The sequence below is a fragment of the Engystomops pustulosus genome, chromosome 5 (genome assembly GCF_040894005.1).
Source record: "Engystomops pustulosus chromosome 5, aEngPut4.maternal, whole genome shotgun sequence".
Taxonomy (NCBI): domain Eukaryota; kingdom Metazoa; phylum Chordata; class Amphibia; order Anura; family Leptodactylidae; genus Engystomops; species Engystomops pustulosus.
The window spans coordinates 128872841-128886379 of NC_092415.1; the positions used below are offsets into that span (position 1 = coordinate 128872841).

At 38.9% G+C, this 13539-nt stretch overlaps 1 protein-coding gene across 3 annotated transcripts in view; it reads left to right on the top strand.

Annotated features, from left to right (window-relative positions):
• SDHA (succinate dehydrogenase complex flavoprotein subunit A) overlaps positions 1 to 13539 on the top strand; it is a 122479-nt gene that overhangs the window by 68028 nt on the left and 40912 nt on the right. For all 3 annotated transcript variants that reach the window (XM_072153008.1, XM_072153009.1, XM_072153010.1), the window contains 5 exons: positions 4104 to 4272; positions 5565 to 5760; positions 6753 to 6924; positions 7345 to 7463; positions 8074 to 8185. In XM_072153008.1, coding sequence (XP_072009109.1) covers positions 4104 to 4272; positions 5565 to 5760; positions 6753 to 6924; positions 7345 to 7463; positions 8074 to 8185 — 768 coding nt within the window. The remainder of the gene's footprint in view (positions 1 to 4103; positions 4273 to 5564; positions 5761 to 6752; positions 6925 to 7344; positions 7464 to 8073; positions 8186 to 13539) is intronic.

Genomic DNA, 13539 nt, shown 5'->3' on the forward strand with positions numbered 1-13539 from the left:
TTATTGGCCTAAAAGGTGAACACAGAAAAAGATAAAAATCCAGTACAGAATTGATGCTTTTCTACTCCTGCCCTGAAAAAAAGTTCCTAGATTTTCAACAATGGGGGAACACTGGAAAAAGCATCTCATCCTGCAAAAAAAATGCCGTCACATGGTCCTAATAGCGAAAAAGTTAAAATTTTATAGCCTACGAAAGGGGCTAATGAGGTAACTAAAATCCTGGCAGCTGCAGGGCGCTCCTACCCTTCTGCGTCTCGCTGTGCGCCCATAAATCAAGTCACGGCCACATGTGGGGGGTCTCGGGAGAAAATGCAGAACAAATTGTATGATGGGTTTTCTCTTTTTATCTTTTGGAAATGTGTAAATTTTATGGCTAAATGGACGTATAACCGGCACAATTTGACCATTCTAAATTTCACCTCAATTTTGATTTCATTACTATGAAGGTCTCAAGGGGTTAACAATCTTCGTAAAAGCTGTTTCTGATAGTTTGAGGGGTGCAGATTTAAAAATGGGTTGATACATTGGGGGTTTTTGATGCTAAATATGTAAAATTTCATTCAATATTGTATTTATCCCCAAAATGGTCAATTCTGAAAATACGGAGAATCGATATTCGATTTATAAGCCGCGTGACATCAAAATAAATTATGCAGACATTTAAAAAATGATGAAAATGTAAAGTAGACATATGGGAAATGTTATTCGGCAATTTATTTAGTTGGTAAATCTATCTGCCTGAAAAATTCAATGATTTTCAATTTCAAAAATGGCAAATCTTTCAAAAAATTAAAAAAAAATTTTTCTTTGTAAATAAACTTACCATCCAGCATTTACCACTAAAATGAAGTACAACATGTGGGCAAAAAACAATCTCCGAATTGCTTTGATAAATGTTCAAAAGTTATAACCATATTAAGCGACGTATGTCAGAATCCCAAAAAAGGGGCTGAGCCTTGAGCTACAAAATGGCTGCGTCCTTAAAATTAAGGGTCTCGGCTTATACTTGAGTATATACGGTAAACCCTTAACACAAAAAACTGGAAAAACCTATTGACTCGAGTATAAGCCGAGGGTGGGAAATGCATTGGTCACAGCCTCTCAGTATATAGCCAGCCCCAGTAGTATACAGGCTGCCCAGCCCCCGCCCAGAGTGCAATTCATTTAGGAAACAAAGCAAATACTGTACTCACCTTCCAATGTCCACCCGGCAGTTCCTCTTCTATACCGCGATGCTCCGGCATCTGCTCAGTGTCCCTGTGCGGTTCGTCGCAGGGACCGTGACGTCAGCTGCTCACTGACATCATTGTGTGTGCTGAGCGGCTGGCGTCACGATCCCTGCGACGGACAGCGCAGGGACCCGAAGCCTATGCCGGAGCATCGATATTTAGACGAGGACCTGCCGGGGGACATCAGAAGAGGAGTACAGTGTTTGTTTTTTCATGACTCGAGTATAAGCCGAGGTGAAGTTTTTCAGAATATTTTTTGTGCTGAAAAACTTGACTTGTACTCAAGTATATACAGTTATTCCAAATTGTTGGGAGCAAGTTTTTCAAACTGGAAAAATGGGGGTGTGGCCTAACCAGAGACGAGCCCTGGAAGAAGTCTTCATGGCAAAACCCTGGGGTGGCTGTGTAAACTATCTGGCTTCATTTTGGTTGCAATGAAAAGCACTTTAATGCTGAGTATAACATATGACATTTTTGAAGTACGCTACGTATCTTGTTTCGATCTGTCCTATAAGTCTACCTTTCCCTGAAAGGAATTTGAGGACATAAAGTTGGGACGCTTTGGGGTGAACAAGGCCAATAGAGCACAACCAAGAGGAAAGTGTAAAGCTCCTTCCACTACCGATTTTAAAGCATTTCCATTTTCTCAAAAAAAGTTCAGCTTGGCATTTAAGAACTGTTTTTGCAATCACTAATGTGGCTTCCAGGTCATTCTGGTTGAAGAAATGTTCTCTGGGTTTTTGTTCCAAATCACTAAATCGACAAATGCATTCCTTAAAAAAAAAAAAAAGCCATGAAACCCTAGTAAAAAACATGGTGTCAGTGAATTGGGTTGTCAGACAAAAATCCTGCACTTCTGGAAAAATTATGCATAGTATATCTCTTTGTGATAACAAAATAACATAAAGTAATTCACTGTTAACAAAAATACAGCATTTCACCAATCTGGGTCTATCAGTCCTGGTGTATACAATTTCAGTTAACCCTAGACATGACCCTGTAACTTTTAACTTCAGGGGAAGTGGGAGGCAGGAACATATCTGTGAGAACACAGCCATAACTCTGAGTAAAATGTGTAATAAAGGGGTTAAAATGCTCTTTATTGTGTAAACATCACTAGGGAATTAAAATTTGAGAATTTTCTTTAGTGGGAAAACCCACTAAAGGACAAGACCTGTGACCTTAAGTGAAAGGAAAGTTCTCAAACTTCAGATAACTGAAAGCGGCAAATGAAATGCCAAAACCTGAAAAATACTATTAGACAATATGACAATGGTGGCTTATATCAGATGTTAGAAGGCACTCCATCCCCAATTCCTATGTCAAGAAAGATCTTCTGTTAGAGATGGTACATTGTTCATAGCCAAACAGCAATGCATCTCAAAGCATCAGAAAACATTGAAGATTTTCTAAGCTGACACAACATTTATCCCAAGGGGGTGGTGCCTCAACAACATAAGTCTTCTAGTCCGAAGGTCATGAGGATCCAGCACTGCCAGACCCTCCTAGTTGGTGTAGGGAGGGGTTATTCTTTCTAAATGTTTGATAGATGATGGAATGTGGGGGGGGGGGGGAGCTGGTAAACGGAGGATGTGGACATTTTCCTTTTGAATGAAGATTATTGATAGTGTCCCTTAGCATACTCCTCTTGAAAAATCACAAGTGTCAAATATATTTTTCCTTTTTTTGATGTCCAAATCTGGAATGTGTAGTCCAAAAATCGGTAAACTAAAAGCATAATTGGGAAATTCTCAATAAGACTTGTTTGACACTCACGAGAATGCGAAAACTATGAAATATTTTACTCTGTTCAGAGAGTCCTTGTAACAATCTGGATGTCTTCAGTCAGTTAAAACGTGATCCTGTCATACGCCTCCATTTCCTATGATCCTGAAAACCATTGAAAAAGCCATATAACTATCTATAAAACTCAAGACCGTACCTTTATGAGGGATAATAGTAAGAGTAACGTATGTTTATTTGACTGTCTGTCATGTGTCTGTTGCAGACTAATGTATCTTTGCAGGATTTTATTGATTTGTGTTGTCTGCAAATTGAAGTACAACTGACCCATACCTGCAAAAAAATGATGCGCAAATTAACAACACCACCACAAACCACACAAGTGTGCTGGGAGCAGGCAACTTTGAAAAGAGACCTCAGAAATGCAATGTTACAGGCAGTCCCCGGGTTTCGTACAAGATAGGGTCTGTAGGTTTGTGACAATTGGATTTTAAAAATGTTGTATTGTCATAAGAACCAGGATTAACAATAAAGCTTCATTACAGACACCTTTAATAACTGTTATAGCTGATTATTGTAACCTAGGGCTAAAGTACAGTAAATTACTAATATCCAATGGTCCGTTTGTAACTAGGGGTCGTCTGTAAGTCGGGTGTTCTTAAGTAGGGGACCGCCTGTACATTTGTTCCTCAGGAAGCCTTGCAGGAAGAACTTTTACAGATATACTAACTTCTATTGCCATGAAAACATAATTGCTTGAGTTGGGTCCTCTCAACAGATAAGTAAAATAGACCACTGTGGGTTCCTCTCTAACTCCAACTGGAACTAAATGTTTTACTATACTGACATATCACTGTCCCCTATTAAAACAATAATTAATTTCACAATATAGAGTATCTACATAAGACTCAAAGCAGCAGATCGTCAGATCAGAAAATCATCATCTTTGTGACCTATAACACAAGTGGGATCACTAGTTTACTATTGAAAAATGTAAAAAAAAAAAATGACCTATATAAATAATATTTCCTTTTAATGGAAAAATAAATATTATTTGCACAAAAAACTACAAAAATGTCATTGCATTTTTAAAGCATATTTATATACATATATATATATTTTTATCTATAGGTATTTATGGAGCTGGTTGTTTGATAACTGAAGGATGCCGTGGTGAAGGAGGCATTCTTATTAATGGTGAAGGTGAAAGATTCATGGAAAGATATGCACCTGTAGCAAAGGACCTCGCTTCTCGCGATGTTGTCTCTCGATCTATGACCATTGAGATCCGTGAAGGAAGGTTGGTCCCCTTTTTAAATACAAAACATCTACAGGGAATGCACATATAAAAAGAACCTAGCCTTTCAATAACATTAATGCACTTTTCTCAGTGTACTCAAAACATGTTACGAGGCTTTAACAGTAGTGCAGTATGTAAACTAAGAACAGGGTGTCTGGGCATTGTATATAACTGCCTGAAATTAGAACACTTGAAAATTAAATTTTATTGTAAATTTTAAAATAAGGGCCACTTTTCAGCCACAAGCTGATTTAATTCCGGCTTTCAGTGTGTATATCAGAACATAAAGTACTTCCAGAGTTCTCTGTCTAAGATAGGCTCCTACACACTGAATTAAAGTGCTACTATTGTAGTATTAACTTGTTCATCATTTGTGACAACCAGCGAGATCACAATAAAGATAGCTTCTAAGCCTTTCCGCCCAATGAACTAAAGTACTAATATGAAGTGAAAATAGTGCTACATATTACTCCCGTTTTAGACCTTAGCACTCTGCCGAGTATTTTTCAAACAATACCCGGCAGAGTGCTAAGGTCAGCTTGTGGCTGAAGAGTGGCCCTTATTTTAATATTTACAATAAAATTTAATTTTTAAGTGTTATAATTTCAGGCAGTTATATTTTCTCATCATTTGAACACAAATTTTTGTATTGGGATTTATATTTTTTATGTCTTGGCATTGTATGACTTTAATGGGACTACGCTGAATACAGACTATTCTCAAGTCTTCCAAGCTGAGGCACCTAATTTTACCACCAAAAACTGGAAAAACCTATTGACCCGAGTATAAAATGTGTAGCATATAGCCAGCCAGACAGTATCCCAGTGTGCCCAGCACATAAAAAAAAAAACAAACAAAGGTTTGTTCTTAAGTTGAATTTGTATGTAAGTCAAAATTGTATATTTTATAATTGTAGTCGAGGCAATTTTTTTTTTTTTTTTGCCCCATTGACAATTGGAGTTTCAAAATTTTTTTGCTGTTAAGAGACAAAGGATTTTCAATAAATCTTCATTACAGACACTTTACAGCTGATCATTACAGCCTGGGACTATAGTAAAACATCTAGAGAGCTTCACCAGAGGTCAGTGGGCAAAGGGGTCTTTCTTTAACTAGGGGGTCGTCTGTAAGTCGGGTGTCATTAAGTAGGGGACCGCCTGTATAAACTGAGTGGGGAATTTTCAGCACAAAAATTGTATATATGGTATTGCATGGATGTATTGTCACTACCCTGGAATGCAGAATCTGAATTCAATTTTCTCTCTTTCGTTCTCGCCCTCTCTCCTACTTTACAGAGGTTGTGGACCTGAAAAAGACCATGTTTACCTACAGCTGCACCATCTTCCACCACAGCAATTAGCTTCACGTCTGCCTGGCATTTCAGAGACTGCAATGATTTTTGCAGGTGTTGATGTCACAAAGGAGCCTATACCTGTACTGCCTACAGTCCATTATAACATGGGAGGCATACCAACTAACTATAAAGGACAAGTAAGCCTAATATTTGAAATTATCAGTAATTTTTGGACTATAACACAAGCCTTACTAGAAGATCCTAGATCTGGCCAACAAAAAAAGGAAATCTATCTTTTGACACCAAATGGAAATTCCCTGGTGGGGACACAACTCTGCAATAGCTTTGCATCATCTGAGCACACACAGCTCAGCTAAATTTATGAATTTCCATTAGAATAACTTGACCACCATGTGGCCCTTTACATTTCCCTTTTTCCAAACACCTAGTATAAGCCCTCAACCCCTTATTATTTCCTCTATCAGAACTTTATCCCCTCTAGAAAATATCTCCCCAGCATGCATTTTTCCCCCTTCAGCCACCCCACCTCCTCATCCCCCAGTGTAGCAACCTACCTTCACCTGCACAACTACTCTTGTCTCCACTAAGACTGACCTGACGCAATGTTACCTCAAGCGCTTGTCTGTGATAGTTGGACAACGGGAGTGGTAGAGAGCAATGCAGAGGTTTTGGTGTCTCTGAGATTGTGTGAAGCACTTTGAGTGCTTCACCCATTTTTCAGGAAAGCTGTCAGGAGGGTCTGGCAATGCTGGGGACTCCTTACCTTCAGATTATAAGATGCAGTTACTTTTTAATAAGATTTGTTTTTCTTGATAAAAAGTATTCTATAGTCCTAAAAATACATTATCGTTTGTAAAAATGTTTAATATATTCAGTAGAATGAAAATAATTCTTATGGATATATACATTGCATTCTTGGCAGAGGCATGTTGTTACTGTGTTACTCCCACCCATTGAAGTTATACCACTTGTGTTATGCTGGCTGGGTAGATGGTCCCAAGGTTTCTCTTGAGGGTTTTTTTTTAGTGTAATTCATTGTAACTGTATCTTGGAATTGAAACTGTTGAAAAGGTGCACACACTATGCATGTAAGCATTTCTCTTTATTGGTCACTTATTCATAACGGATGTTAATTATGTGTTTTGTGTTTTTTTTTTTTTTTTGTTAGGTGATTATCCATGAAAATGGTCAAGACCAAGTAGTTCCTGGCCTGTATGCATGTGGTGAAGCAGCTTCTGCATCTGTACATGGTGCCAACCGACTTGGTGCTAACTCCCTCCTAGATTTGGTTGTGTTTGGACGTGCCTGTGCTCTAAGCATTGCAGAGACCTGCAAGCCCGGTATGTCGTGCCTTCATTATTATTATTTTTTGCAAATCCAACGATTGCACTGATGGCTGCACAATTAAGATTTGCAAAGAGCCAGGTGACTTCACCGGCTATCTGCCAGCGGTGGTGGCGGCATGGGGAGTGAATAAATTAAAACACAGTAGTCTGGAGGGGCTACATCGATGCCCCAGAGCCTGTAAGGCTCATATTTTTAAAGGCTATTTTTTGAAAATTGAGGGGATTAAAGAATATAACAAAGACGTTTCCGAGCTGCAGGACATGAGACTTGCTTGCAAGTGGTGGGCCATCAGTGGTTCTGATCGTATATTTCCTTTAAGTAGCGTAAATGCATCTACATTACAGACTTACTTGACATATTTTTCAGCCAATGTGAAACCATGTTATAAAATGTATGGTAATTAATATTTTTAGGAGAGCCGTTACCAGCTATTAAAACTAATGCAGGTGAGGAGTCTGTTGCAAATTTGGACAAATTACGGTTTGCCAATGGAAGTACAAGAACTTCAGAGCTGAGAATCAACATGCAGAAGGTATTGTACTAAACACTAGTGCTGAAAACATTAATGCTTAAAGGGGTTGTCTGAGTGTTTTAAAAAAAAATCTGCAAGTGGCCTGGAGAAGGGGGTAGGGCTGTAAAAAAAAAAAAAAAAAAAAAAAAAAAATTATTGAATAAATAAAATTTCATTTGATACATTCACAAGAGCATACACTTTACACTTATGAAGCTCGAATTAGCATTTTTGCCAACAAAGCCTCCAGCTTTTACAAATTATGATCTGAACATAAAAAATTGAAATTATTCCCTGTATCAATAATTTGTCTGAATAAATCATTAATACCATATAAAATAAATTAACTGCAGGAAGACTGTTCTGACAGAAGCTGACTGTTTGCAGATTAAGGGAAACCTTATGTGTGGAGGTGTATAGTATCTCTCCTCAGCCCAAACTAGTACTAATGAAAGGATTGTTTTTTTTGTTGGACGCTTTATGCATTTTGTGTATATTTTCCTGAGAAATACCACCCCTTCAAAAACACCATATAATAATTAAGTGCAAATTTTGTTGGTCAGCTCAAAGTGGTTTCACTTGTGTTGGTCTCTCCATGCAATTCTTTGGAGTTGTTTTGTTTTGACTACAGACTATGCAGAATCATGCTGCTGTCTTTCGAACTGGCTCTGTGCTGCAGGAAGGTTGTGAGAAGTTGAGCGCCATCAACTCTTCCATGGATGACATCAAAACATTTGACAGAGGTAATCTATGTACTGAACTTTTTGTGCTGTTAATTATACTTATTTTATTTTTTAGTTTTCCTTCTGGTCTGAGTCATTCTAAACTATACAATGGGTAGTTAAATTAACACACAGTTTCCATTACCATCACAATCCGCCATTTGAGGGCACTATAAAGCTGAACCAGAGACAGTGGCATGGCCAGTATGTGCCCCTGCAATAGTCACAGTGCCCCTCCACACATAAGCCCATAGTCTCAGTACCACTCCACACTTTGTAAAATTGTTTCTCTGTACTATGTACACGCCTTTTCCGACTTGCCTCTCCCCCCCACTCCCCCAAATCCTGTTAAAGGGGTATTCCCACAAGTTTCCTAAATATACTCGGAGAATGTTATTTTGTTATCCTAATTCCCTTTTCTTAAAAATACAGCATTACACAGATCTAAGTCCAACCTCTCTGTCATGGTCTACACAATTTCAGTTGCCCTTGGATGCTGACCCTGTATCTTCTGACTTTAGGATTGGCATCCATCTTGCCTGATGCTGTGGAGCTAAGCTGTTCTCTGCTCCCTGCAGCGGCCCCTCCCGCTGCAGTCCAGGGCAAACTTACGTTGCACACACACACACACACACACACACACACACACACACACACACACACACACACACACACACACACACACACACACACACACACACACACACACACACTTCCTGTATGCAAACAGCAGCAAGAGAAAAGCTACAGGCAGGTAAGTTCTTTATCCAGGGGGAGGGAGACATATCAGATCTGATGGTGCGAGAGCAGAGATGTAGCAGTGCTAACACTGTCATTGTGTGTAATATGCATCTCATGGATCTCATCTCTGATCTGTCTCATTTCTCTGTGTCCTATACCAGGATAATGTTCAGAAGGTAAATTAGTGTATATAAACCTGTACCTTGATAACACAACCACATTGTCGACGCACAGCACTAGTGGAATCCTGAAGTGTCTGCTTAGAGAATGCCCGTCCACACACCTTCACTGAGTGATAGGAGCTAAAGCAGCAATGAAACTGAGTAAAGATGTAAAGTAAGGGGTTAAAATGAGCTTTATTGTGTAAACCTCACTTGGGCATAGAAATTTGAAATTCTTTTTTTTTTTTTTCTTCTTATTTTCCCTATTTTCACGTAAATCATAAACCTACTTTTGGAGGGTCAATTTAGTTAGAAGTGACTTTATAAGGCCCACATGACAGAAACCCCCCACAAATGACACCATTTTAGAAACTGCACCCAAAACAACCTTTTGGGAAGTGTGTTAACTTTATGAGCATTTCATGAGGGCGAAAAATAAATGAAAGGGAAATTACAGAAATGTAATTTCATCTTACAATATTTTCAATGAACACTAAAATTTGCACCTTCACAATGGGTTAAAAGGTAAAATGCATTTTACAATGTTAAGTGCAATTCCTCCAGAGCATGCCAATACCCATTTTGTCACTGTACCCTGCTGTACGGGCACAGGGGGGCACTTGAAAGGGAAAGAGCATTGTTTTGTTTTTGGAGGGCAAATATGGCTGAAAAAGTTTTCATGTGTCTGGATACATTTGGAGAGCCCGAGTGGTACCAAAACAGAGGAAAGCCACAACAAGAGACACCATTTTGGAAAGTACAACCCTTGGAGAATTTAGCAAGGTGTAATTTGTGTATTTGCCCCAACAGGTGTTTGATTCAATTTGGACACAAAAAGGGAAAAGGTGAAAATCTCAAAAAAGTAATTTACCCCAAATTTTTGTAAGCCACAAGGGATAAAAGATGAACAACCCCTATAAATGTGGAAAACTATTTCTTCTAAGCACAGAACTGCACCACTTGTACATATAAAATGTATGGGTACCAGTGAAGCTCAGAAGGGAAAGAGGGATGTTTGTCTTTTAGAAGCCAAATTTGACAGAAATCCTTTACATGTGTCAGGATGCAAATAGAGCCCTAGTGGTACCAAAACAAGTGTCACCATTTTGGAAAGTGCACTCCTTAGAGAATTTAGCAAGGTATATAAGTGCATTTTGCCCTACAGGTGTTTGAATCAATTAGGCCCCTAAAAGGAAAAAGATAAAAAATTTTCCCAAAAATTCAGTCCTAATTTTTGTAAGCTATAGGGGATTAAAGATGAAACACCCCCAAAAAGTGTGTACTATTATTTCTCCTGAGTATAAAATTGCCCCACACATGCAAATAAAATGTTGTATGGGTACACAGTAGGGCTCAGGAGGGAAAGAGGGACGTTTGCGTTTTAGAAGCCAAATTTGACACACATCCTTTACATTCATTTGTAGAGCCCTAGTGGTACAAAACAGAGGAGATTCCCAACAAGTGACACCATTTAGGAAAGTGCACCCCTTGGAGAATTTAGAAAGATGTAATACGTGTATTTGCCCGTAAAGGTGTTTGATTTAATTAGGCTCTAAAAAGGAAAAAGATGAAAGTTTTCCTATCAAGATCATTTTTAACCGTCATTTTTTATAGCTACAGGGAATAATAAAAATGTAATAACCCCCAAAAATGTGTGAACCTATTTCTCCCGCGTGTAGAAATACCCCACATGTGTACATAAAATGTTTTATGGGCGCACAGTAGAGGGAAAGAGTTTGCCTTTTTAGAAGCCAAATTTGACAGAAATCTTTTACATGCATTTGGAGAGTCCTAGTGGCATAAAACGGAGAACAACCCAAGAAGTGACTGTAATTTTTGAACGCACACCCCTTAGAGAATTTAGCAATGTGTAATATGTGTATTTGACCCTACAGGTGAATGATCCAATAAGGCTCTAAAAATGAAAAAGGTGAAAATATACCTATAAAGGTCACTTTTACCCCTAATTTTTGTAAGCCACAACGAATAAAAGATTAAATCACCCCGAAAAATGTGTAAACTTATTTCTCCCGAGTGTAAAGTACCCTACATGTGCATAGAAAATGCTTTATGGGTGCACAGTAGGGGGAAAGAGGAATGTTTGTCTTTTAGAAGGCAAATTTGACAGAAATCCTTTACGTGTCAGGATTCATTTGGAGAGCCCTAGTGGTACCAAAACAGAGGAAATTCCGAAAAGTGACCCTAATTGTTGATTTCATACCCCTTGGAGAACTTTGCAAGGTATAATATGTGGTGTAGAGTAATACACAATATACAATAAACTCCAATAAACTACATCCCGCAATGAAATAATCGGGGGTATGGGGATTAATTTGACCTAACAGTTGTGACAATAATTCCTTTTACCGAAATGAATTCACAACAAAGGTTGGACGTGAATTGAGAATGTGTTGCATATAAGGAGGCGGAATATACCAAGGAATCAACTAAAATTGTCACTCTGGAGTTGTCGCAGGTCTCATAGTAGTATGTAATGTCCTTCCTAACCGCATTACCTGTACAATGTACACGGCCAACGCTTTTGTACCATATCTTAGTTTTCCATAGGGTGCTGTACGGTGTCAGGAACGGGAACGCTGGGATAAAAGTTATCCACATACAAATGGTAACCCTTATCCAGCAGTGGGTGCACAGATCTGTCAGTCGGAGCTCTCTGAGAGATGTCATGTTGCCACCAGACATGCCCCTACCACTGATGATTGGTGCTGTCCGTGTTGCTCTTATTCACCCCAACATTGTGACTAATATTGCTGTTATTGGCTGGTCTAGATCGACCAGCCAATAGCGGCGAACATGAACAGAGGGGGGCAGCGAAACCCCTCTGGACCGCAAGGCAAAATTGGTGGCTGTCAGGAACAGCCGCCATCTTGCACGATCACCGTGTCTATAGACACGTCAGTAATACCGATCAGCATAAGTAAAATTGATGCTATTGACTGGTCTGATCATGAACTAGGGGGTGGGGGGCACAAACCCCTCTGGTCCATGGGGCAGGATGGATAGCCTTCAGGAACAGCCGCCATCTTGCCCGATCACTGTGTATGAACCGTGTTGGCGAGTGACTTCCCGCCACACTGTTCTATTACAGCTCACATCAGGAAGGGGTTTATAGGCTATATACAATCTATTTATTTATTTTATTGGCAATTTGGCAAGACGAGATGCACTGTAAAAACCGTCATTTTAGTGGGTCTTTAGCTTATTTAAGGCGTTTTTATTAACTCTTTACGTGTGGAGGAAAATAAAATCAATAATTATTTCTGATTTTTAGCATTTGGGGGGGGGGGCGTTCACTGTAGCATAAAAATATATGATCTTTATATAAATGAGGAATCACCGTAGTGAGCCATAGAATAGTTTTATTTATATTTGTCCAATTTTATTGAAGAAACACCAGAATAGAAAAAATTGCATTTGTTTGACGGAGCTGTTTGTGGGCTAATTTTTTTTGTACATTTTTGGCAAGTTTTTCAGCTTTTTTTTTTTTTCTACAGCGTTCACCGAGCGGGTCCAATTATGAGTATGATTTATTGTACAGATTGTTATGGACGCGGTTATACCAAATAAATGTGGGTTTTTTTGTGATTTAGTGGGTTTTTGTACTTTATTACTTGTATATAGGGAATTGTGGTGCTTTGGGGTGGGGGACTTTCACTTTCTTTTATTATTGACATGTAAGCTTGAAGTGATCTTACTCTTGCTCAGTGTCTTACATTGCACTGTCTATTACATCCGGGTGCTGGCACTAGCTGACCCCAGGGCCGTCAGCGGAGGATCGGAAACACACACTTCCCCCTCCCCCCCCCCATAAGTGCTGCGGGGGGTCCGATCCATCTTAAAAGCCCCTTTCACGTTAAACGCTTCCTGCCGCGCCTAAATAGTACGGCACAAGTCTTGAAGGGGTTAATAATATCTAATTGAAGAAATGTTTATATATAGCTGATTAATGAAAGTGAATGCCCAGACGAGAATACCCCTTTAAGGTTAGAAACGTATATTTTTTTTTTTTGTTTGGCCAGAACAACTCAGAGAGCAACATAAAACACAAAAGCCAATATGTTAGAAACCTCAAACTGTCTCCTAAAAAGTCCAAACAAAGCCAAAAAAGCTATGGATCTTGAAATGTAATAACACAATTTTTCACTTTCTTTGTTTCGGATTTTACTTCAATTTAACTTTTTTATTCAGGTTTTATTAATGCAACATGGGGACCTGTATAATTGCATTACTCTTGTAGTGTATTATACACTGTCATAATAAATGGCTTGCAGTTTTCTTTAAAAAACGGCTGTATCACACATCTAAAGAGTTAACTCTGACCTCTGCACACCTACCAGTCTCCATGCAAATTTCTAGCATAGTTTTGGCAATGGAGGACTCATCCCAGGATGTGGTAATGATGGTGTTGACTGATAATTGGGACCAGAAATGGCAATATAGTGGAGGGAAGCT